The sequence below is a fragment of the Onychomys torridus genome, chromosome 12 (genome assembly GCF_903995425.1).
Source record: "Onychomys torridus chromosome 12, mOncTor1.1, whole genome shotgun sequence".
Classification (NCBI taxonomy): Eukaryota; Metazoa; Chordata; class Mammalia; order Rodentia; family Cricetidae; genus Onychomys; species Onychomys torridus.
This window is the reverse complement of record NC_050454.1, coordinates 51,769,394-51,797,120: the sequence shown is the minus strand read 5'-3', so window position 1 is coordinate 51,797,120 and position 27,727 is coordinate 51,769,394. Positions and strand designations below refer to the sequence as shown.

Genomic DNA, 27,727 nt, shown 5'->3' with positions numbered 1-27,727 from the left:
TTCTTAAGATATATTTCTTATTTCTGTTATTGTTTTATATAATTTGAATTATGACATGAATCTAAAATGTACATTTTGGGAGATGATAATTTATAATAATCCATATTGTGAAAAATTCAAAAATCATATATGAATGCAAGCAAACATCTCTTGAAATATGTAAGTTGTATGGGATATTTTCTGTGATATGTTTAAATCCATAAATAGAATAATTCCATGGCAAAAGCTAAAAACAATTAGGAAAGTAGGGTGCTGCTTTTTTCTTCAATAGAAAAAATAAGAAAGGTGAAATGAATGAGTATATAAAAATTAAGTTACTTGCACATTTACTATCCAATGGCTACTAGTATTTATGTCATATACAACTTTCCCAAATTCTGTGTTGTTTAAATAATTTAAATTCAGAATTGGTCTTTCTATTGTTTGTTTCTTTTTTTTATTTTACAAATTCCTTACATGTATATAACATATAGATATCAGATTCACTCCCACTATCCTCTCTTTCCCTTTTTTCAGTCCTACTCATCCTCTGCCTCCTCCCAACTAGTTTACTTCTATTTTCATGTTTGATTTGTTGTATGTGTGCAGGTCCTGTGCAAGTAGCAGTAAGGAGCATGAAGAATTTTTCTTGATACTTACTGCTTACATAGTCTTCTACAGAGAAATCCCAATAAAGATTAAAACCTTTTTATTACATTTTTTCTTTCCCATAAAATATAATGATGATGATGATAAATTTTGCTTTCACTGTTATTGCTTAAACACAGATTTACTTGATTTGACTTAGTTATCCTCATCATAACTCTATGCAATAAATATTTCTATCTGTATAAATGTGATAACGTAGACACAATGACAATAAATTTTCCAAGGCATACTGCTATAATGGACTTTGGATTTTTGATTCCTAAGTCCACACACTTGAACAGTGTCTGGAGGTGTTGAGTCTTTTCCATTTCTTATTTGGTCTTAAAGACTAGGAAGACACAATGTAGAACTTCTTGGCCTTGACGTAGACTATTTATCAGAGAGTCACAAATTACTGTGGGTAAGAAAGCATTCATGGATATAATTTTGCTCCTACAGTGATGATATACCATCAGTCTATGATAAACACACATCTTCTAAAATTGTTATGTGCACAATTTAGAATAAATTTATCCTTTTAAATTTTTGCTAATATGGTTATTTGTTCTTTCCAACATTGTATCCAGAAATAGACAAAAGAAATCATCAGAAACCATTAGGTGTCAAAGAAATAATGACTAAATTCACAAAGTCTGAGAGACTTGAACATTGGGAGTGTATAGTTCCTCCTTTCTTCTTCACGTTCCAACACAATACTCAAGACACCTTTGAATTTTTTAAAAGTATTTTTTGATATTTGCTTGATGAGTTTTAATGAAAACAACACATAGTGAAATGCATTTTGATGTGCATTTTTTTTCAGAGCTGAGGACCGAACCCAGGGCCTTGCACTTGCCAGACAAGTGCTGTACCACTGAGCTAAATCCTCAACCCCTTGATCTGCATTTAAGAAAATCACTTTTATTTATGTATGTGTAACTGAGTCCCATTTTTATGTTTAAACAGAGAGGTCAAATGACTATTGAATTAATTACAATTGTTGTTGCTCTGACAAGATATTTGACAAAAGCAACTTAAGAAGGAAGTGTTGATTTGGGCTCAGAGTATGAGGATCTGGCCTATCATGGGGAGAAGTCACTGCAGTGGGAGTGTAAGGCAGCCAATCACATTGCACTCACAGCCAGGAAGTGAAGAGAGATGAATGATGGCACTTTGATCACTTCCTACTTTTTATTCCAGACATCAACCCATAGAATGCTGCTCCCGACATTTTGAATGGGGTTCTCACTTCTGTTAAACTAATCTGGCAAGTTCTTCCCAGACATGGCCTTGGTCTCTTTAGTGATTTGAAGTCCAGTCAATTTGGCAATCATGATTAACCGTTACAACTTTTAATCTAACCATTTTTAATCCTATAGTGGTAATTTATGTTTTACAATTCATGGTGGAGTTGACTCGAGTTGGAAACAGTTGCTTTATTAAGGAATGAAAATGTAGCAACTTGATCATGGTATGTCAAACTTGGTGAGACGACTTCTTAATTTCAGAGACGTTAGAATGTGAAAAATAGACATCTTGTAATTTACTAACTATAAGAGTATTACTTAATATTTATAAGTGCTTTACATAGGTGTAGTTCATTTATCTTTCAGAATTACCTCAAGCAGCAAGTATATGTTGCCATCCATAATTTGCAAATGAAAAATGGAGTTGTAGAATTAATTGATAGTAAAAGATCTGGAATGCAGAATTATCAGTTCCAAAACCCACACTCTTAACCACTATATACAGTAATATATTATAGAACATACATAATTTTAAAATCAAAGAACCTACTAATTAAAATTAAAGTTTTTTGGGGCCTACTGGTTTTGCATGAGAATTGTAAAGCATAGAATTAATGTTTTGAACAGCCTTGACGAAGAAAGTCCTGAAGCTTAGAGACAATGAAAAATATACTCAAGGTTGCAGTTCCAACATGTGGCCAAGTTGAAAAGGCCCTGTTATCTCTGATGATAAAAACATGTACTCATTCCTCATTTGGTAAGTGGAAGAATGTGCATTCCACGCTTCAATCAGTAGCTGCTGATGTTCTTTAGTTCCTTGACTTTCACTTATTACTAAAAGGAAATAAGGCTGAACTCATTACTGTATTGTGGTGATATATTGTGTACACTAATAAATTTTACCTGAACAGAACAGAGAACAGAACAAGTCACTTAGATTAAACATGGAAGCCAGACAGTGGTGGCACACACCTTTAATTCTAGCACTCACGAGGCAGAGATCCATCTGTATCTCTGTGAGTTCAAAGCCATCCTGGACTACATGAGATCGACTCAGTCTAGGAGAGAAAATAGAGCCAGGTAGTGGTGGCACACACATTTAATCCCAGTACTGTGAAGCACACACACCTTTAATACCAGGAAGTGATGGCTGGGTGGAGAAAGGTATATAAAGCATGAGGAAACAGGACCTAAAGGTTTTTTGGCAGAAACGTCCATAGAGGCTTTTTCTGCTGGAGCATTTCTGGTGAGGACTCAGAGAATTTCAGTAAGGAAGTCTGTGGAATTGGTGAGGTGAGACATGGCAGTGGCTTGTTCTTTTGTCTCTCTGATCTTGCAACATTTACCCTAATATTCTGGCTCCGGGTTTGTATTGAAAGACCTATTAGAATTCATGTTACACTGTACATTTTTTCTCTATATACTCAACTAGTCTTGATGTATTCATCTGGAATCACAAGCATCCTAACCTATAACTGACAGCTGATATTTAGCTCTACATTTCAGTGCAGCAGCTTCCCAGCTGGGGGAAATCTATTTCTACCACTCCCCAGTGCTATTGCATAATACTTCAGGGTGAGCTTCCATTGGCTGCTCTCAAAATTTCATAGGTAGCGGCCAAGAGTGCCTTGAATATGCCTTCTAGGAACAGGGAATACCACTGCAAAGGATAAGCTAAAATACCAATAGTTCTAAAGTTAGGGAAATCTAAGATAGTGGGAAATATGAAATAGGCATCGATCAAATGATATTATTTAAATATTTGTTTTGTTTTGTGCTTGAGGCAGAGTCTCAAAAACAGAATAGCTTGACCTGTAGTTTATTGTGAAGCTGAGAGTAAACTTTACCTCATAACTCATCTCAACTTCTGAATTCTTGGGAGTATAGTTTATCCCACCAGGCTGAGTCGACTTCTATTTTATATTTAGGACAGAAATAATGGACTATATAATTCAAGTGAGCATATTTCAAACATAACGGTCTTTTCTCACTTCTTTACATATGAAGCTTGTGTCATTTGAGATGGACAAATAATGTTATTGTAGGAATTAACATAAACATGTCACTACTTAACACATGAAGACATTTTGGATTGCTAATGGTAAGGAATGAATGGATTTTTGAATATTTTGTTTTTCTTAATTGAATTTTTTAATGTTTGAGACTATTAGGCATGATTATTATATTTATACAATTATCATACATTCTTTGTTCCCTTTACTTTTTCCCATGTACTTTCCCACACCCTTTGAAATTCATGACTTCATTATTACTGTTATGTATATATGCATGTGTTTAAATGTATGTTTACATATACATACATATATGATAAATATACACCTACAACTTCCTGAGTTCATTTATTGTTGCTTATATGTACATGCTTGAGGCTTACCACTTGGAATTGAATAAATTATTAGGGTTCTTGTCCCTAGAGGAAACTAACTCCCTCTCTTTCAGCAGTTTAGTTCTTCTTCTAGGCTGGGACCTCATGAAATTTTCATCTTCCATATTGGCCCATCAGACAATGCTGCCATGGTACAGGTCTTGTGTAGGAAGCCATATTGTTGATAGTTCATGGATACAGCTTCCTTTTCATGTCTAGAAAACACTATCTACTAACAGGTACATTGCTTCTTAATGCTATGAAATAAATGTATTTGGAATATTTTCTAGAATATATATAAGGCAAAGTTTTTCTTTGCTCATTGAATCATTGCTGAGTTGATGAAAGTAGTCACCCTAGGTAGATGCAGCTCTAAATCTGCATTTTTCAATCAGATTTGACAAGCAACAAGTTACTTTATACAACTAGTTGTCAGACACTCCCCTTTTAGGATGTGTAAAATTTCCAAAGTATTCCACAGTCTTATTTTATGAAGACATTTCTTAAAAAAAAAAAAAACGAAAAAAAAAAAAACAAAACAAAACAAAAAAACTGAGAGAGCCTTTTTGGTTTTCCAGAGCATTGCTCAAACTAAACATCTCCAAGTGACAATGCCATACCCTGCTTAGCTCAGCTATGCTCACTTGTAAAGCTAATCTATTACTCCCATCTCAGCGACTGCAAGCATAGGACCTGCATATCAAAACAGATATGTGAGAGCCTCTATTCTTGTGGAATTAACACCTGAGATCCTCTTCTAAAAGATTTGAGAGTCAAAGTTAATTTCTTGCCAAATATCTGACTGTGAGATACATCCGATGTTCCAAGTATGATATTTCAATTCTAGTCTTATTGTAAAATCAGATTACCTTGCGAGAACCTAAGCCAATTGGATAATTATTTATAAATGAAAGGATAATTAAACCCGCTTCCACAACTTTGTTTCAACATGCTTTCCTAATTGTGGAATATTTGCCATTTTTACAGTAAAATTTCAATAGTCCTGTGAAATAGGCACTATTATTTACTGTATTAATTATCTTAAAAAGGAGGAAAATCCACAGTCACTTAGAACATTGGTTACCATAAGCTTCAATGAAATCAAATTAGGTTTTGTTCCACTTTGCTATTTTATTTATGATGCAGTACAGTATTTCATTAAAAAATATTTGTTAGTACTTTCTGTCAGACACTGAGGTTGTCTGGAATATCTGAGTAGGGACACTCTTCACTTTTCTTATCCAACCCTATGCCAGAGAGCCAGCCATTAAGAAAGAGCTAGACTTCCTTTATGACATTGGGAATAAATATCTGGGTAAGTGGGAGAGAAATAAGTTTTATAGACAGAGTTGGAGGTTGCTTAGAAACTAGAAGAGTTTTTACAGTGGTGATACATCTTTTAGAGGTAGACAAAAATAAGAACATGATGACAAGAAGATGGACAGTGATTGCTGAGGACTGCAGCCTGTGAACTTAGTAGTTAACCACAAACTTACACTGAAAATTGATGCTTGGAAGGCTTTTCAGTGTCTCCTGTTATATCAGAACACTGAGAGGCAAGGACCTGGAATGAAGCCACAGACTACAGAGATTAAGTTGTCCAGAAGGAGGATTTGGGATTAGTTCCGTTGGAGATACTTCCCTAGCATGCTTGAAGCTCTGAGTTCAATTCTTACCAGAGAAAACAAATTTTTTAGGGAGTTCTTGTTTAGGTTGACCACATGGTTTGGCCATTGGGAAAGTTCCAGCTGTGATATAGCTTAATTGCAGAATTCCAGAGAGAGAGAGAGAATGCAACTTTTAAGTGGTCCAAGCCCAGGATCCTTGACAATTGCACAATTCTTGCTCTATTTGACTTTGTTAGACTGCAAACTAAAATCTGTTCTGTGTCAGATAGTCAACTGCAGTTTCTCAATATGGATGTTTTAAACATTGTGTCTTGTTTACTTTCTCCCAGCTTTGTAGTTTGAAAATGCCTTGCTTCTCCTGGCTGTGCAAAAGGGAAAGCAGTATTAGAGGCCTCCCTTATCTGTATGTCTGAAAACATAAGTAACAAGGAATTCTTCGTATACTGTGTTTGTCTATGCAAATAAACCCTTGGTAAAGTTAAATTTATAAATAAGGAACAGTAAGAGATTAAAAACAACTAATAATAAAAAGAACTACCATAACACAAGCTAATAAAAGGAATTTTAGTTTTCTCTCTTCTTTTTCTCTTCTATCATCTATCTATCTATGTATGTATGTATGTATCTATGTATCTATCTATCTATGTATTTATGTATCTATGTATCTATCTATGTATCTATCTATGTATCTATCTATGTATCTATCTATCTATCTATCTATCTTCTTCCTTTCCACATCCTTCTGATTAAAAATAAACAATACTTTTCAGGCCAAGGATGATCATAAATTAAACTGTGAAAATGGAAGCCATGAATAAAGGGTACTTTTTAAATAGGTATCTTCCATCCATGGTTAATGTTGATGAGGGAAATCACCCAAGCCTAGATTTGGAAGTGGCAAAGGTAGGAGATGACAAAGGTAGCTTTTAGAAAAATTTCCTAGCTTCAAATGTTAGTTAAAATATAATTTGGTTAATTGGATGAGTAAGATTTTAAGTTTTGTGTTTCATAGGCATTTCTGTGTCTGCATATCCAACCTTAGGACACAGTGACACAATGCTGTATTCTACCAAGTTTATACTTGAGAACCACAAAGTCCTTTAAGAACTAAGAAATCTCATATTATTCAAAGTTTGCTGTTTTTTGGTGAGGCAGATTAATAGCTATTCTGAGAAACACATGGCCTGTGGGCTGAAGATTAGATACCCCGGCTGGAGATTTCAGAACAAAACAGAAAGTCCAATCATGAGTGACTTTGTACTTTAAAATTTCACTAAGTATTTGAGTAAAACTGCAGTTTGAATTACCTTTTGCAATTAATTCTATGGAAAGAGTAGTCATTCTTCATATTTTCTTGGGTTACTTGTCCAGAATTGATTGTGATAATTCCGGAATGATAGCATGATTCACTTACTCAAATTCTAAACAAAACATGCAGAATAATTGCAAATCAAATGTTCATGACATCATTTGCCTTGTAGAAAGTAGCTCAATCTTTGGCCACCAAATAGAAGTTCTGTATTAGTCATGTGATCTAAGATATTGCCTTTAAGATACACCTTGGATATTACAGATTAAGTATTACATACAATAATGTTTCTAGAAATAATTACATGATTTTAGTATGTTCAAGTCTTATCTATGAAAGAATTTAGGAAACATTACAAATTTAGTTATTAATAGTATTAATTTAGGAAAAGGCCACAATCTGTTTTTCATTCAAGATTAATAAGGGGGTAACTTTTTCTAGGAAAGAGTGGTGAAGATAAATATTATGACTATAGTTTGTAGGGAGTTGATAAATAATCTTTTGTTTTGTTTTGTTTTTCGAGACAGGGTTTCTCTGTTGTAGCTTTGTGCCTTTCCTGGATTTCACTCTGTAGACCAGGCTGGCCTTGAACTCACAAAGATCCACCTGCCTCTGCCTCCTGGGATTAAAGGCGTGTGCCACCACTGCCAGCAATAAATAATCTTATTGAGAGTTTTTTTTTAAAGGAGAAAAATGGGCAGTACTGTGGGTGATCAAACTTTGGTCCTTGGACATACTAGACAAGTATCCTCCAGCCCTGCCCCCTTTATTTTTAAATGGTTGTTTTCTATGTCTATGACATATGCACTGTACAAAGACATGTTTTTGAACGAGTCATATTAATCAGTTAATAGTCTCATAAGATTAATAAAGGATTTATATAATAAAAATATCCTTGTGTTGAGTGTGAGGCAATAGACCATTAGGCAATTTGGTAGGTTTTTAGTTTATAAAGGTCCATGGTGAAATTTTACTGAAGGTGAAAGACCTATTATTACAGGCTTTTCAATTTTAAAACAATCCAAAATAAATAAGGCTATTTTTAGTTCTTTAGCTTCATAGAAATATAATACAACTTGAAAAAAAATTTCAAATTTTCTTAATTTAAAAAAGAAAGAAAAATACCAGGGCTTGAGAGAGGTATATACTGCTCTTGCCCAAAACGAGATTTGGTTCCCAACATCCACCTTGGGTTGCTTACAACAGCCCATAACTCCAACTCCACAAGAGTCAGATGCCTCTCATCTCCTTGAACACCATAATCACATATACATACCCACTTATATGCTCAGAAATTTACACATAGTTGAAAATAAGCAGACTTTAAACTAATAATAATATTTACTTTCATAGGCATTAAATAATTGCTGCTTCATAGTAATTCATAGTTCTTAGTAATACATAGTTCATAATAATGTATAGTTCATTGCAATGCATGGTTTCCTGATTGACGATCTTAACTTTTAGTGAAGCAGATGCATACTAAAAATGGTGAGTGTTAATTCAAAATACTTGCTCTGGAAGATCAGCCGGAAGTCTTAGATTAAGTTGTAAATGGCTTAACAAAAGTAAAAGACATTGAAGAAATAAGTTTTCTTCCATGAAAACAGATGCTTTTATGATCACAATGATCATCCAGGAAGGTTTATGGAATACTTATATAATCCAAACAAGGTGAGGAGAGACACAGGCTTTCGACATGGGAAATTTCTAGATTATCCTAAAATTTTAGTTTATATTCCTTTTATTGGTCCTCTGCAATTCTATACCCATCATCAAAGGCATGAAGCCCCTATTTTAATATATTCAGAAGAGTCAGAAAGCTGTACTAACTTTCTATCATACAGGTCTAATGTACATTGAAATTTGCACAATCGGAATTGAAAGAAATTAGGTAATTCTACAAAAATTTTCAAGTATTGCCTGATATTTTCAATTAACTTTGATTCATAGAAATTTTCTTCCTACTATGAATGATAGCAAGTTTGCGATGTATGCCATAACTATATAAAGCAATATTATAAATTTCCTTATGTAAATTCAGAAATGATTTTTAGAATGTAGCATTTTATTTCCTAAAATAATCAGTAGTAATATTTCTCTTTAGAGACATTTTTAGTATTATTCATCAAATATCAAAACACATGGACAGTACCTTCTAGGCAAACTGTTATTTTAATTGTTAAAGCAAATTCATCTTGTTTTGTTTATTGTTTAGCTGAACAGATGGTAATGGTTTTGACACAATTAAATTGATTTTCCCTTTTTTTTTTTTTTTTTTTTTTTACCCTCACCCCCATCTTTGGTATAAAAATAATACAGTAAAACGGAGTTTCTGTGCCTACATCATCACAGCTGGTCACCAATCAATCTGAATTCACGGTACACTGATGATAGCACATGTTGTCCAGGGGCCAAATCTGATTGGGTTGCATTTTTCAGGGGTGGTTCACATAAAAAGAAATAAGGTACATCTAGGGTAGCAACTAACAGCCCAGGATACCAAAACTGTCATTAATCAAACCTGGCAACAATGGCTTCCTTCATACAAGTCCAAGTCAGGCAGATTTCACAATGAAAATCATCTTGTTTGTAGTAAAACTGCTTCATCAGAAATATTCTTCCTCTGTTTCATTTTCTGTTTTTAATTAAAATAGGCAGTGCTACTATAAGCCACACGTATATAAAATTTCACTATGCTGATAAGTGATTTTGTATAAAAGCATGCTCTACTCATTTATAATTTATTTTAGACTAAGTAAAGGTAGTTAAAAACAAATTGAAGTATCTCTGATAAGAGAAATGTAATTAACTTATATCTAGATTGATAAATAGTCATGAAGCTCCTATAGTTCTGATTGTTAAAAAGTATGGATACTGTTAGTCTTGAGGGATCTATAAACCCTGACAGAATAATCAACACAATACATTACCTGATAGACATATGTAAGAAACAGCAAACATATCCAACATAAAAGTGGGCTTTTTCTATTATAATAAAGAAATGTATTGATAGTGGCTTATATAGTCCCCTTTTATACCCAGACAACAATATAATCAGCTTTTTATTTAAAATTGCATCAGGAAATAGGAATTTTCTACAGGTTGTTTATCATCTTGCTGTCACACATGGAAACACATTATACATCACAAAGAATTTAAATGGAAGTATGATAGTTAAGTTTTTATCGTCAGCTTGACACAGTTGAGAATCACCTGGGAAGAGACCCTCACTGATGGATGGTCTTCATCAGGTTGCCCTGAGGGCTTGTAGTGGGGATTGTTTGATTTTACATGAACTGAAGTAGGAAGAACTGGCTAATCATCATACATGGAGTAAATGCAAACTGACCATTGGCATGTATACAGCGATGGCTCTCTTCTGACAATAGGTTTAACATGACCAGTTCCTCTGCTTCTTCTGTGACTGCCTTCCTGTGATGCTGATGGATTGTAACCTGAAATTTTGAGTCAAAATAAACACTTTATATTATATTATTGCCTACAGAAAGTGAATGCTTAACAGAAAGCATAACTAATTTTTTTTGCACGAGAAATTATCTGTGATGTATGATTTTGCTCAATGATGTAGCAGAAGGATACTTCTGAGATTTAGAGTTCTCTATATTTATACATTAATATTTACATTATTATATAATGCATTTAATCAGCAACTCTTTCTCCACATCATTACTCTTTCACACTTTCTTAGCTTAGGATTTATCTTAAACTGTAAACATAAGCCTTCCTTATAGATAAACGTGGTAATCTACCAGCCTTGAAGCCATTCACATTTCTATAGCATTCATATTACCAGGAAACAAGGCATTAATTGTACATCTCTTGGGTTCTTTGTATGTATAATAAATAGTTATTATGAATTGTGCTTTCCTCTGGTTGTGCTGCTATAGCTGGCACTCCTTCTATTGAAATAGACATCGTTATCAGAAGAACAAATTTGTTAGTGGGATAATTCATACCCAAAGAATTTAAATACTTGTCCACTGTTAGAAACACAGGCTGACCTTGTTGTTAAAATTTGGCTGATAGGTTCCGAAGTCTGTGCTTGTATAAATTTTAGTGACTTGTATAAATTTTAGAAGTTCTGTTACTAACAGTATGCTGAGGGCATTTGGTTAAACAGACAAGATGACCCTCCTTTTGGAAAAGGACAACCATGAAAACACTAAAACTCTAATAGTTCTAAGTAGTACAGAATCATTAACATGTGTCTGCATTTCAAGAGGGGAGTAGCTATATTTCTTTTTGGTGCAGTTATGGAAGGTTTCAAACACATTCTTAAGTCTTAAACCATGGTAAATAGAAAAGAAATCAAGGTAAATATATAATCAGAGAAATCAATACCATGATTAAAGACAGAGGAGCTTGGGAGTTCCAAGCCACTGAAATACTTGGTAGACAGACATTGCTTTTGGTCATACCAGTGTATATAAATTAGAACTGTCACTAGTAGAGACAAGGCATTTTGTTGTTGCTGTTATTGTTGTTATTTTTTATCTGTTTTTTTTTTTTTTAAACTAATGTGAGAAGTAGAACACAACTAATTACAGGGCTGTTTGAAACCAGCTGGGCAGGGTGTGGAGGTCATTTAACACTTAAGAAACTTTAAACAGAATTATCAGGAATCCAGTCACTCCCAGTGACTTAGTGAGTTTGAGAGCCTGGGCTACCTGAGAGCCTGTCAAAAAGGAATCAATCAATCAACCAATCAAACAAACAAAGAAAAGTCAAGGGAAAGAGAGATCAAGGCTAGAAACCTGGATCAATTCTTAAAGCAACAAAATGTCCCAATGAGTATCCAACATGCAGAATCAACTAAAACATTTTGGGAACATTGAAATAACTGTGCAGCATGTGAAAAAAGAAAAGCAGTGTGAGCGATCATAACCTACCAGAAAAATACTGTTTGGAAAACATTAGTGAAAATTGAGAGGAAAGGTCGTAAGAGTGGAAATCTGATAGTATTATTTTCTGGTTTGTCTAATTGAAAACTTGGAATTGCACAGGAATATAGTCCTATTGCAAGGCACCACCTCCGGTAAATCATGTTAATGTTGTATGTTGTAAACTTATTTTGAGATTATTTGTTTTTCTCTAAATTTAAGAAATGAATCATTGTGAATGAGCTTGGGCTACACATTTCCAAAAACTGCTTTAAGTCCATTTCAAGTGTTCATATAGGAGGTTGTGAAAAAAAATAACACTTCCCTTATTTATTCTTTTAATCCATGTTCACTTTGTCAACTTCTCAGTATAGAAGGCAAATATTTCCTCTTTTAAGTTTCTTGTATTCATAATGCCTAAAAATCATATTAAATACAGTGTGGTTAGCTTACAACATAATAAAACAGAAGTGACCCAAAGCAAAAAATGTATAATATTTTCCTTATTTGTGGAGAGTCACCAAGGATAGGACAAATTGGAAAACCTGCCTTTGATAGTTTCAAAGCATAAAAATTTGCACAATGTAAAAGAATGGATAACTGACAAGTAACTAGTGATCAGTTATAAAATTAGTGATCTTATTTTTAGTAATTTTAGTCTGAATGAGTATAATATGTGTCTAGATGTTTGTGTATATAAAATGCAGTATAAAAAGGGATAAATGAGGATTACTATCTATATGCAATAGCTATATGACTGATGCTGTTTAATAATGCTGGTTCCTATTCTACACAGGTACGATATCAAAGATGACTATACCTTGAGAATTAAAAAGGCCTTGAGTACAGATGAAGGTACCTATATGTGTATCGCTGAGAATCGGGTAGGGAAAGTGGAAGCCTCTGCTACTCTCACTGTCCGAGGTAAGATACTTGAAGCATCAAAGAAAATTGAACCAGGAGCCTAATATTTTGATCAGTTGGTAAGTTCATGACTGCTCAAAATAGTAGGAACTGCTGGGCATTGTAGCCCACACCTGTTATCCTAATACACAAGAAGCAATCACAGAGGGATCCCAAATGGGAAGCCAGGCTGGTCTCTGTAGCAAGATGTTTCAGAGTAAAGGAATATATTATATACTTTTAGTATTATAATAAATACTCTGGTATTTGCCTTCCAAATCATTCATTGAAATAAAATAAAATAATTGCTTAAATCTCTCTCTCTCTCTCTCTCTCTCTCTCTCTCTCTCTCTCTCTCCCTCTCTCTTTCTCTGTCTGTCTGTCTCTCTCTCTCCTTCTTTCCTTTCATTTTTTTTCACAGAATTCATAAAAGAATTTTATTTCCAAATGCACTGACCAGCTCTGAACTAGTGTTCAGTTTAACCTCAGTAAATATTATAATAAACTAATTCAGACAGTAGCCAGTTCAGTCTGCTAAATGGTCTACCACTTCTGATAAACAGTGAACCTGTGTGACCTTCCTCACAGGTGATAGACACACCTCCAGATAAAAATACCAACAAGTGCCTCAGACCTGGGGCAACCTTGATTATCCCTTCTTGCTTGGAGATGGTTGCCAAAGCTGCTGGTGGAGACTGACTTACATTTCTCTTCACATGTCAGCTTGAACATGGATTATAAAAGGATCCATTCTCTAACCACAAATAACATATGCATGTGCCTGTTTTTCAAGCTGCATCATCTCAACTTGTCTTCACTTTGGGCGTATGGTTGCTAGGGAGGTTTTAAGCAATCACTTCTCAGTTTGATGCTACTATATCCACTTGCCTGTAGGTGCTATTAAGACCAATGGCTCCATGGGAGACTATATGAATCTCCTGCCCCTACACAGCAGGGTTAAGGAGTTCTGTACCTTTGTACATGAGAGTACCTTTCAGTTTGCTAAAACCAACAACTATTGCTTTGTTTTTTTCTCAAAAAGATTCACATTTGGTTGTAGCTCTTCAAGATCTCCATCATTTAAATATATCAAGATGCCTATGATCTCTGTCTCTGACATTTTTACAACAGAAGATATTAGAAGATATCACATTTGTCTCAGGGCTGTGTTGTGAGGATCCAATGACAGATAGATCTAAGCATTTGCCTGGTGCTCCCTACTCATTTAACAGACAGAGCAAGTAGAACAAGGTGTAAGGCACTGTCTAGGGTCATACTACTGATCTGTGGAGAAGAGAGAAAGCACTCACTTTTCTCCCACTGTGGGGCATGCTCTGGCCTTGTCATGTAGGTAAAATTATCTTATAGAGTTACATGTGTTATGGGCTAATGGTAAATGGCCCCAAACTGGAGAGGCCTGACCTGGTACAATCTAGCCTCCAGGATTCTTCCCAGTCTTGGATGTTTTCTAAAAGTACACTGAGTATGCCTGGTATTTGTCCTTTACAGTGAGGAAATTCCTGTAAAAATAGTCTGGGCACAGGCTGCCATGAAGCAGTAGAATTAGTTTAACTGTTTAAGGGATTCGTCACTCTGAATCTCCTGTTTGTACAATGTTCTTTGCATTTGTGGTTACTTCATACACTGACAAACATAGCCACAATAAGTTAAAGATCTTTATCTATGGGGCCATTTGAGATCTAGCAAATCTTCATCATACCTTCACTCATACCTTCTGTAATCTAATTTCAGGTGATAAATCTAGTCAAAACATACTTTTGAAATAACTTGAGCATTCTACTAACTGGTATATACATGGTTTCTGAAAGTTTATGGAAATTTTCAAATTCTTCTATATTCAACACTGTCCTTCCACATGTACATTTAAGACATATCCAGCTAATAATAGTATCAATTTCATAAAATATCTGAGAGTAATCATGGCACAATAGAAAGTTCAGCTGCACAAAATAAGGGTTTTAAATTGTTGTTTGTATCTTTTCAGTGACATTAATATTGTCATCCCAAGAGTGACATAAAGATCAGTGCCTATAATTTTAGCATGTGAGACACTGAGACAGAGGAACTGTAATGAATTGGAGGCCAGCCTGAGTTACAGTGAATTTCAGGCCAGTGCAGGCTACACAGTGAAACTGTGTTTTAAAACAAGCAAAACCTAATCAATGAAGCAAACAAACATTGTTGTTTTAGAGTATCACTGATTCTAATATATAATAATTACAAATGGTAAGAATGGAATAGATGGAGGTTGTAAAATATGGTATTACTACTTATATATTTATCTACTATTTCATGTATATGAGTACTCTGTCTGCATGCTCATCTGTACACACCAGAAGGCATCAGACTCCATTCTAGATGGTTGTGAGCCATCATGTGTTTGTTGGGAATTGAACTCAAGACCTCTAGAAGTGCAGCCAGTGCACTTAACTGCTGAGCCATTTCTCCAGTCCAATTTTCATATATAATTAACAGTAACAGGTTGACTAACTAATTCATATAGCTGAAGAGTTCATCCTAAAAAATTGTGAGGATATAAACCAGTCTTTCTGTTTCTGTTTCTTTCAATGACTTATTTCTTTCAAATGCTGTTGGTTTTGAAATGTTTGCTTTCTGCTTACCAATTTAAGGGAAGGGAATAACTAGTCATATTTCAAAGGTGTTAACAAAAAAACCAACCCCCTGATAAACTAATTTGGAGAACAATTCGTGAAGTTCTCTGGCCTTAAATAATAGAGGTAGACCAGAACACGTTTTTATAACATGCGCTTTCTGAGTGTTAATGTACTCTCCCAGTTATGGAATCATGTTCATTTCTAGACTCAGTAGAATTGTTTATAGTATCAGAAAGCACTACTAAACCTCAGGCTCTCCAGAGTGAATTAGCAGTGTTCCTGCTGAAATATGGTTATCTCAAGAGCTTAGGTTAAGTATTCCCAGGTACAGAATAGAGTTACAAAGATAGAGGACATTTTTGCCTCCCAAGTAGACATTGCTCTAGTACTGTTGAAACTTACCAGTCTTGCCCACCATTCATGAGATGAGATGCTGCCTCTCATCTCTCCATAGAATTGGCAGTGGCTCAATTTGCACCTCACATTTACCCTTGCACAGCTTTGCTACCACAAGCAGTTATAAATTAGGAAAAGGGTTTGAAGGAGTTTGAAGTTGAAAGAAGTAAGTCAGGGATCCTTCGGTGAATATTTGATCTGATAAAAAAGAAATTATGCCACAACACTCATTTTTCTCCAGGTAGCTAACTGGAAGTGAGCATGTGTACCCTTGAAAGTGAAGGTGCTTTCTCTTCTTTTCAATGGCCCTGTTCCCAACCCATTTTTTTTTCTCTTATATTCATTTTTGTGTAAACATAGATCAAAACAACTTAGACAATGTTGGAAGCACTTACTTATCAGCATTGATATTCTTCATTAAGTCATAAATGGCTTTGATTATTTACCAGCCAAGCATATTTATTGATTGTATATTACAAAAATATAGCAACGCATGCAAACAAAGCTGTGCACTATCACCTACACACTCTGAAGATAATTTTAGATAAATTTATTCTTTTTTCCCATCCAGTTCCCTCTAACACCTCCCTTCTTCCCCAGATTCACTCCTTCCCTATCTCCTCCCAGAAAAGAGCAGGCATCCCAGGGATATCAACTAAACAAGGCACAACAAGATACATTAAGACCAGGCACAAACCCTCACATCAAGACTGGTCGAAGCAACGCAGTAGGAGGAAAAGGATCCAAAGAACAAGCAAAGGAGTCAGAAGCAACCCCCAACTCCCACTGTCAGGAGTCCCCGCCCCCCAAAAAATACCAAACCAACAATGTAGCATATATGCAGAAGATTTATTCATAAATAGGTAAATTACTGTGAAAATAATTCAGCTAGACCAAGTCATCTCTAATGTATGTTGGGGGGATTGAAATGAATGAGGCAAAAATTATATAATCAACCCCCCAAATATTCCATTCAAAAACTGTTTTCTGACTAAACAAATGTTAAGAACATGTGAGGAGCTGTTTGTTTGTAGAGAAAACAGATTTGTTTTTACACTTGAGTGCTGGACCCAAGGAGACATGGAGTGTTCTGTTTGCTTTGAGAACATTCTCAGCTAATTGTTTTCCTAATTTGTTGAAAGTTTCAGGTTCAGCATTTTATTGGAAGCAAACCTACAAAAACTGGTACAAAGCATTGTTTTAAAAAAAATATGACACACACACACACACACACACACACACATATATACATTTAAAGATCAGCAAACCTTAAATTGTTTCTTCTCTGATTTGTAGCATGCAGATGAATTAGAGTGTTTGTGTTCCTATGGCATGAATTTGTCATTCATCTAATATTGCAACTTCAAAATAAGGGTTAAATATTATTAATAAATCTCTGTAGAATGATGTAATGTACAATAAATTATTATTGAAAAACATGTTTTACCATTAAGACATGCAGTTGGGATAGCTCACATTGTAAGGTTAATGGGGATAAAATTATGACTTTTATTTTCTGTGTCTATTTCATTATGCAAGTAAATTAAATGTTCAGCCTTTCTCTTGGTTGTTTTATTAGAATGAGGTCAACTGACCCAAGAGGTCATGTCCATTTTAGTTCATTTAATTCTGGAACACAGTTGAGTTTAATTTGCTGATTTTGAAAACATCCACCTGCTGATTTTCATGATGAAATGTTGCTATGAAACAAAGACAGGCACTTTTATTGTTATATTTATACAGAAATTATATCATTATGTGAATGGTAGCGCATTGGGGATACTTTAAGGAGTGTTATAATCAACACTTGAAACCAAAGACTCTTTGGTATATTTTTTGTTTGATTGTTTTTTAATTTCAAAAGCATGGCAACAAAAAAGGTTATCAAATGAAGCTTGCCATCAAGTAGATTCATTATTGCCATGGCAAACAAAATTAAAAAGAAAAATAATTACTAAGAGAACTGCACCCATAATAATCAAATCAAAAAACTTATTAAGTAATCTGTAAAATGGTTCTTGAAAGGGATATCAAAATAGCAGCTTCATTTATGCAGTTTTCCTCATTTCCCAGTTTTTTTCATTCACTTGGTATAAAAAGTAGCTCATTGGAAGTGCTGTCTTCCAAGGCAGTATAGTAAAAAAAAATTTGCAACTAGTATAAAGTGAATGCAAAATATATTATTTATTTCAACATGATCCTTCAACTATAGTTTTTTCTTTTTCCTTCATGTCACAACCTTAGAAGGTATAATATTTCTTAGGGAAGTATATTTGAAAACCAATATTATGTTGCAGCTAAATTAGCACAAATTTCAATATTGATTTTTTTTGCTATTAGAATCTGACACAACCAAGAGAAATTATTAGTGAGAGTAAAGGAAGAATTTATGATGTCAAGCTTACATATTTACTTTGTTATTAGTCTTGGGTCTTTCTATTCATCCTTTTACAAAAAAGATAAAATGGGTCATCAGGAAACTTCTCAATGCTTTTCTACAATAATCATACCATAAAATGCTTATGCTAGTGACCCAGAATTTTACTACTGTTACTACAATCATCATAGTTTTATTATTGTGATTATAAATACTATTATTATAAAAGACAACTATCTTTCAGATATATCTAACTATGCTCTTAGTTTTAGGGATTATACAAATTCAGAATTATAATGGACAGGTTGATGAAATGCTCAGGTATAAAGCATCTTCCAAATGTTGTATTTATCTTACCAAGCCCAACATTAAGATCAACATCATGATCAACATCAGCAAGATCTAATCATACCTTGTTTTAGAAATGCATTATTATTCACTAGGGTTATATATGCTTGGATATGGATGGATATAGACCTATTGGATGGAAAAATTTGTATTTTAATTGTGCATTTTTATATAGTTAGCTCTTCTAAACAGATTTCTTCTTCTGGATAAAGGAAAACCATGTTTTGTGTTGCTTATTTATTGCTTTTAAATGGTTGTTCATCCATACTGATTTAAAATTATTTTTAAAGAAAATATTTAGCATTTGGGAGTAGCAGAAGGCTCTTTAACTTGATGTCTTTGAAGTGAAAATTGAAATTAAGTACTGATGATAAGACTAAACCTACACTATCCCTTCAAATCCTCTGAGTTAGTGCTAAGATTCAAAAGAACTTTTTCCATAGAATTATGTTAATATCTTTCAGTTGTATCAGACTTAGGCACGCTGTTCATAATTGAATTATGAGAATAGAAATCACTCTATTGGCCATACTTAAATGTAACATTACACATCATGCATTCTGATAATTTTCTTTTCTTTTTTTTTAAATTTCTTTTTTATGTTCTCACCACACCATTGTAATGTCTACAGTTCGCCCTGTTGGTAAGTAGCCATCATTCTATCCATTTGGCATGGCTTTGCACAGTGCTTCATAATTCATGCATAGTAGCATTTGGCAGAATTAAGTATATTTATTTACCAATGTTAAAATGCTTCTCGAGGGACTATCTGCTATAATAGTTGCTCATGGCTTTTCAATTGCTTTGGTAAACCATTTTAGTATTTACTTTCTTAACACAGCAAGGAGTTGGCGTCTATTTTCAGATAAAATAGCATATTGTTATGTTATAAACCCCTAACTTTTCCTAAGTAGGATGATACAACACTTTATTTTGTATTGTATGTACAAAATAATAAGCTATGTTTGGTATTACTCAAGAAAGAAATCTATGCATTAAATTAAGATGTTTATTTCTTATTCACCTGCTTCATTTTAAGCCAGTCAGACTCATCATTTTTAGGGATATTTCTCTCTGTGCCTGCTCATCTACATTTCTACAGAGGGAAAATTTAATAGGAATCTGCTATATGTTGTAAGTGGATTCTTAACATTAGTTTGGGAGAGTTGAGATACATGTTGTTTGGCATGAAAACAGTGTTTGTGGCTTAATATCTCATCATTGCTTTGGCTTTGCAAAAATGAATAGCATGCACTTATAGAAATTTAACTACTGATTATTTGTGACTATTTTAATGATGAAATATTTTCAAATTCACTTAGTTAGCAACATCAAGTGTAGAATAACTTACCCATAAGTATGTTTAGATAGAAGAAATTCTGTGAGATGAGTATATGGATGCATAAATATGAGGATAAATGAATGATTCCAGCACATTAAAAAATATACCTCAAACTATTTTAATAACTTATTCAGCTTTCACAGTTTCAGAAATTACCCATATAGCTTCAAAACCCTTCTTAATATACTGACCTGACATTGTTGCCATTTGATATGAATTGACCTATACTCATATTATTTTTTCTTCCTTGTTTGTGATACACACATACTCTTATCATATAGTTTGTTCTTATGTCAATAGCTAGTATAGTCAATAAAATTTGGTTTCAAAATTAGAAGTTCTCATATGCATTATATTAGCACTCTTTTTTTATTCACATCTTAATATTCTTACTCCTCTGTGTCATGTAAGTTCAGGAGGTCTGCATGAATGACCTGAGTATAAGTGGGTCATTGGGCCATGCATGCATATTTCTGTAAACCTCTATTATTGCAGGGCAGCGGTGATGCACACCTTTAATCCCAGCACTCAGGAGGCAGAGCTAGGCAGATCTCTGAGTTCGAAGCCAGCCTGCGCAGCAGAGTGAGTTCCAGAAAAGGTGCAAAGCTACACAGAGAAACCCTATCTTGAAAAACAAAACAAAACAAAACAAAACCTGTATTGTCTAACTTCTGGGCCTAGTTTTTAATATACTTATTGCTTAGCACAGTAACATTTTGAAATTTAAAACTTAATTAATTTCAATATAAGTTGCAATTTTTTTCTTGAAGCATAATAATTTAACCAATCATACTTATCATGACTGATTTTTGAAAATTGAGGACAGTAATACTATAATTTTAATGCTCAGTGTTTGATTTTTCAATAATTCATTTTAATAATAATTACATTTCCATTGAGGGCTTCTTACAAATAAGAAGAGAATGAGGAAGAATAAAATGGCATGGACTAAGAAAAGAGAGCTGCTTTTCTACAACATCATTGTTCTACAGCTGGAACTATATTCCCTTGTCATTTTAGAACCATACTTGGTTCTACCATCATTCTAGAGCTGATAGTCCATTATCAGATCACTCTAGATACAACACTTTGCTCTAACACCATTCTAGGACTGATGGTCTCATCTGACCATTCTAGAACTAATGCTCTGGTTGTAGGTATAGTTTCTCTGGCCCACCAGTCAGCTTTGTCCCAACAGCCCACTCCCAAAATAAACATTCAGAGACTATAATATTAATTCCAAATACTTGGCCGATAGCTTAGGCTTGTTACTAACTAGATCTTACAACTTAAATTAATCCTTATTTCTTATCTATGCTCTGCCTCATGGTAGTACCTTTTCTTCAACATGTCATATTCATCTTGTTTCTCTCCAAGTGTCCTGGTGATTCCTCTTCTATCTCACACTCTCTTTTTGTCTAAAAATCCCTCCTAGCCTCTACCTGCCTAGCTACTTGCCAGTTAGCCCTTTATTAAACCAATGAGAACAACAAATATTCACAGTGTACAAAAAGATTGTTCCACAGCATCTGATAGATGACCATTTCATTAGATTTCCTCTCTCAACATCTCTTAACTAGGTAGAGAGACATATTTATGTAATAAAAATTAAATTCATTATTGAAACTTATTATATACTTATATGTGTTAGTAAAGATATGTATGCAAAAATTACATGTAATGAAATTCAAAACATAGTAATTGGAAAGAAAAAAATCTAACTTTTTGGAAGTCTTAATAACTAGGCAGTAACAACTTTACAAGTTTAGAAATTTTAATTTATTTTAAGAGAGTAAATCTATGATTCTCATTGTTGATGTTAAAATATGAGAGCACTTGTCAATGGAAAAAACAGAAAGAACCCTTCAGATAATGTAATTATAACAAACACATTTCAATAAACAGAAAATAAACAGATTTAGTTTACAGATTTTGGTAGCTAGAAATAGTATATTCATACACTGTGACCTCTTAACCCACTTAACAAGTTCTAGATTATATGACAATGTTAATAATGTCTAATACCTTTATAAAATATATTAGAGCACCAGTTAAAACAACATGGTGTGTTCAGTGCCCTGAGATGTAGTAGTCACCAGGAGTGAGTTTCAAAAGTTATTTCCAAATTTATCTTTGTTTGAAACAATTTCTTAAATTCCCATTGAACTGGAAATAAAGAATAGCTTTTTGACACATTATACTTTATCTTAGAAAGTCTGTCATTTCATAAATCTGTCTTGAATGACTTATGACAGTGCTCAGAAGTATGAAGAACTATACTTCAAATGTGACAACTGCTGTGAACTTGGGAAATTGAAAGTTAGATACATTTTCATTGGATTGGTAAAGAAAAGGCTGACAAAGAAGAGATTAGACTGCTGTGCCCCAGCATTAGCTCTTAAAATGACTTTTGATACATTAAATATAGACATTGAAACTTTTATAATAAGGCTAAAAGGAACACAGTAATTGAAATAATCAATTAAACACATCATTGAAAACTCATTATTATTCTTTTTTTTTTTTAGTGGAGTCAAAGACAAGTATTTTTCAACTTTGAAGATCTTAGAGCTAGCATAAAGAGTATTCTAAAATCTAATCATAAAAAATAAAAAAATAAAATCTAATCATAAAGAGGTGAGAAAATTACTTTCTAATTCTAATCTAAATAACAGAAGATATTTTCAAACTAATACATAGTTTAGAAAAAAGTTCCTGGATTTTTCCTATGAAAGGATTTTAAAAGAAAAGTATAAATCAAATTGAGATTCTGGAGCACATAAAGATTCAGAAAACAATCACTTTGTTATTCCATACAAAGCTTTTATTTGTGTGTTCTGTGTAGAAAGCTAAATTTGGAAATTATTGCAAATTTCATAGTGTGAATTTGTCCAAACAGACAACTTAGAAGTTTCAGCTGAATTTAAGAGACAAATTTACTATATCACGCAGGTCACAGCTGGAATTACACACACTCTTAACTGTATTTTGAGATTCAATATAACTTTGATTAGATTTCTGCTGTCGAAAATAATCTTGAAAGCCATCAATTTTATCCTCATTTGAGGAAAGTATTTTCCATGTTACTGTTTCTCATTTGTAATGTTACCAGTGTCACAGAAGGAGCCCAATTATCTGTCTGTTATACTTTGGGTTAGCACTAAATCTAGATCCATGCTTCTTTGATAATGAACTCACCAGGCTTTCCTGCTTTACTTTTGACATTGTTCCAAAGGCACTGTTCATAGGAAAAAGGCAAAAATGCATCTGAGGGCAAAGCTAGCTGTGACTAGTCAAGTATTAATTTGTTTATGGAAAAGTCTTCTAACCGGAGACCTGACAATAAGAAAATGATCACAGTAGGGAACCTCCCTCTGTTCCTATAACCATCTGGTTTATTTTCCTATTGGATGTCTTTCTCCAGCATAAAAATAAAAATGAACATCTAATTTGGAGATGGGCAACACATTTTTTTCCTAGCAGTAATTCAAAACATGATGAGCAATTTGGAAAAGAACTGTCAAATCTACCAGCTGCCTTGCCTGTGAAGTTGAGCTCTCTTCCGTTTTGTGTCTTATGTACCATATGCTAGCTGCTGATTGCCTCAACCGTAGAGAGGAAAAGTTGAGTGGATCAGGTGAAACTTCTGGAAAACATCAACAGCAAACTCCATATATAACTTCATAGACATTTCTAGGCATTTAACCAATTTACTCACAAAAATGTTTGTTACATTTTGATAGAGATGTGCCAGTGCAAGTATTTATAAGTACTTCAGAATGATATGTTATTGCAAAAGCAATATTAAATGATTTATTTTTAAAGAAACAGGGCTAGAGAAATGTCTCAGTGGTTAAGAGCACTTGCAGCACCCACATGGCAGTTCACTACCATCTGTAACTCCAATTTATGGGGATCCACATCCATTTCTGACCTCCATGGGCACTATACACACCTGAAGAACTAACATATATGCACGTGTATATATGCTTTTCTAAAGAAGAAAGAAAGAGCAATTATTTTAAACAAATCTTTATGGATATATTTATATCCACACATAGCTAGTTCTGTTTATACATTGGCATATAATTTAATTATAGCATGATCTAAATAATTTTATTCTTGAAGTCGGCAAAAAATTTAATAAAAAAGACAATGAATGAAAATTTTCTTTAGGAAAAAATTATAATAGCTTTTTTTTTTTTTAAAGGAAAAGCATTTAATTGTGGTGGTTTACATCTTCAGAGGTTTAGGCTATTATCATCATGGTACAACACTGTGGCATACAGGCAGAGCTGGTACCGGAGCTGAGAGTTCTACATCTTGATAGGCAGGCAGAAGTGTTCTCAAACACTGGGCATGTCTTGAGTCCTCAAAGCCTGCCTCCTCAGTGACTCACTTCCTCCAACAAGACTATGCCTATTCCAACCAAGCCAAACCTCCCAATAGTGTCATTCCCTATTAAACTTCACATTTCAGTCATCTAATTCTTTGTGGCATTTGGCCAATTTGCTTATTTATTAAATTTTTGATGGTCATATTTTTATGGAGATTTGTTTTTATATAGGTGCTCATTTAGACAATGGGCAGATTTCTAAATTATGGTTTGTTTGTTTTTTTCCCTTTGGGTAGTTTTGGAAGTTATGGGTTCATTATTTCACATTTATTACTATATTCCTTTAGTCATTAATTAAATGGGTAATTAGTTGATATACTGCTCTAATTAACTTAAATCCTGTTTTTGTCTCTCACTGTTTAACTATCTAGTTAAATGAAGAAGAATACAGCTTACTTATTTTGAAAAATGGAACTTGTGTCAGGGTCATTCAGTATCCCTACTTAGAAAGTTTTCTTACCATTCTATCAGAACCTATCCTTTGTTGTACTTAGTACTTGTGCACCTATACATAAGCAGTAGAACTGATGGAGATACAGGGATTTTCCATGAGAACCCCTATCCACTTTCGTTCATATCCCCTGCTTCATGAGCAAGATGACCTTCAGATATGTGAGGTTCTGTTGCTGCACAAGCAATTGCCACAAATTTGATGATTTAGAATGACATCCATTTCTTATGAGAAAGTTTTGTAAATACAACTTCCAAATGGGTACACAATTGAGGGGGAGGAGTGATACTCTACTTCCAGGCTTATTTGTGTATGTTCTCAGAATTCAGGGGTGTATACCTCTGAAGTGTTTATTGGCATAGATGCTGGCTAGTTTTAGAGGCTGTCTACTACACTTTAATGGCTGGACCTCAGATCCTTTCTGTGTTGTATTAGAGACTTTTCTGTTGTGATAAGACACTATAACCAAGGTGACTCATAAAAGCAAGTGTTTAATTTGAGGCTCAGGATTTTCTGAGGACTGCAGTATATGACCTGATATTGTGGAGAGGAGTGTAGTAGCTGGCATGAGTCTGAAGCAGTGGCTGAGAGCTTGCATTAAGATCTCCAAGTACAAGGCAGAGAGCGCTAACTGGGAATCATATGGGCTTTTGAAACTTCAACACCCACCCTCAGTTCATACATCCAACAAAGAAAGCCATGCCTTTTAATCCTTCCCAAAGAGTTTTGCTTACAGGGAACCAAGCATTCATAAATGAGATACTATGGGGGCCAATCTTACTCAAACTACCACAAAAATTTTATATAATACTCTGATTTGACCGACTGGCAACAGCTACTTGTTTAGAAACAGTGTCCTTTAAAAATCTTACATGATCATTTAGGCTCACCTAATTAGTATAATTATGTTAAAGTCAACTAATTAGTAACTTTAATAACATCTTTAGAAATCACATCATGTGCCATAACATATTCATAGAAAGAACATCAGGGAATGAAGGTTATGTGGACCATTTACTATCCCGTCAATCACAGTAGGCTTCACTTTTTCAGTAAGTTCTTGTCTGCCTCCTGAATTTTAATTAGTGTCCTGCACAGTGGTGACTTATTTGCTAGGTGTCACATTTGACTCCAGGTCAAAATCAAAGACTCAAAGAATAGCCTTTTATAATATTGAAAGATATTTCTGTAAAGTCAGACTTGAAAGAGGACAGAGCTGTGATATAAAGGTATCCAGCATGAATTCTCATTCTTGTCTACACTTGGCTGGTAAGCAGAATATTTTAAAATTTGTGGTTTGGGGTTCTAGTAGAATTCTCATATTATTGACTTCCTTTCTTCTGTGCAATATCAGGATAGCAGGAAATGTAAGAACAAGCCTTACTCCATTATAGACACTATATATCAAAAGTTTAATTTTTTGTAGTATCTCCATATATGAATAATATGAATAAAAGCAATATGTTTTAATTTTGTACTTAAAGAACTATATCAGATCTCTTAAAGTTTAAGTGATCATTTTCAAACTGCCATAAGATGAATATATCATATTACCTTTTGAAGTATACCTTATAAAAGCATAAAAATTTTCTGAAATAATGGTAATTTCAGACAGTCAGGAGATACTGACATTAACAATTCTATAATGCACATTGCACATAAATATTATATGTGGCATTTGAATTACTACAGAACTTATTTAAATACATTATGTTTCTCAGGTGATGGGTCCCTATATTCCTTAAATATATAAACTGGTAAAATTAATTAAATTTTGAATTAAATAATTCTGAGCATACTTTAAACTCTTTTGGCCAGTATTATTTCTGAAATTTATAGTTAATGTTATTTTCATATACTGTACAGAAATCTTAGTGCTTTCCTAGAAAGTACTATTGTCATCATTCTGATGTCTCCAATTGTAGTATAACACTTAGCATGTTTTAGGAGCATGTCAAGTGTTGGTACAGTTACTAATATACACATATGCACATATAGGTAATAGTTTATGCAAGTAGCTTTAAATATGCCATAAAAAGATCAAGCAATATTAATAGTTACAGGCCAGTCTTATATCCCCCATTCTGTTTGTATGAGATAAAATGCAACAGAAAGAAAGCACTAATGAATTAGGATGGTGCCTTACTAACCGTGTAATTAATGTTATTAAGAAACATTGCAATTGCATATTAAAATTCTGCTAACTAAGCAACCCTTCTGTATCAGGACATTTGTTCCTTGGTTGCAAGATTCTTTTTCTTTTTCTTTCTCTCTTTCTCTCTCTCTCTTTTTTTTTTTTTTGCTTTTGCTCCTACTTTTTCTGATTGGCATCTTGTGCAATCTTTCTCAAAAAAATGAGATAATGGGATGTGAGCAGCCTTCTTGGTGTAGCTAGAGTGCTGACATGACAGTTCTGGAAAATTGACAGGTTAAGTGAGTAGAAATGGATGTCTTGTCTTACCATTTACTTGAAGAATTATGTCTAAGCCTTGTTTTCCCCCTCCACTTTCCCAATATTCCAATGCCTTCTGCTCCACATCTGAGGACTGCACCCTTCCTAACTTAAGAGTTTAGACCAATTTAGGGTTTACTTTCCAGCACCCTTTACTCTTCTTTTGCTGGCTTGAAAATGACATCTTGTCCTTACAATTAATGTAGATAGGCTCTTATTAAATAAATAAGTTTCTTTAAATAAAATCATTTCCCTTGCATATTAACAATATCATTAAAAATCAAAATTTCCCTATTTTATTACCACTATCTTAATCAAGAAAACA

At 33.8% G+C, this 27,727-nt stretch overlaps 1 protein-coding gene across 20 annotated transcripts in view; it reads left to right on the top strand.

Annotated features, from left to right (window-relative positions):
* Window positions 1–27,727, top strand: part of Robo2 (roundabout guidance receptor 2) — a 1,547,722-nt gene that overhangs the window by 1,414,267 nt on the left and 105,728 nt on the right. For 15 of the 20 annotated variants that reach the window (XM_036203250.1, XM_036203243.1, XM_036203256.1 and 12 more), the window contains 2 exons: window positions 12,898–13,025; window positions 19,393–19,404. In XM_036203250.1, the coding sequence (XP_036059143.1) occupies window positions 12,898–13,025; window positions 19,393–19,404 (140 nt within the window). The remainder of the gene's footprint in view (window positions 1–12,897; window positions 13,026–19,392; window positions 19,405–27,727) is intronic. The other 5 variants (XM_036203260.1, XM_036203258.1, XM_036203255.1 and 2 more) reach the window with 1 other exon arrangement.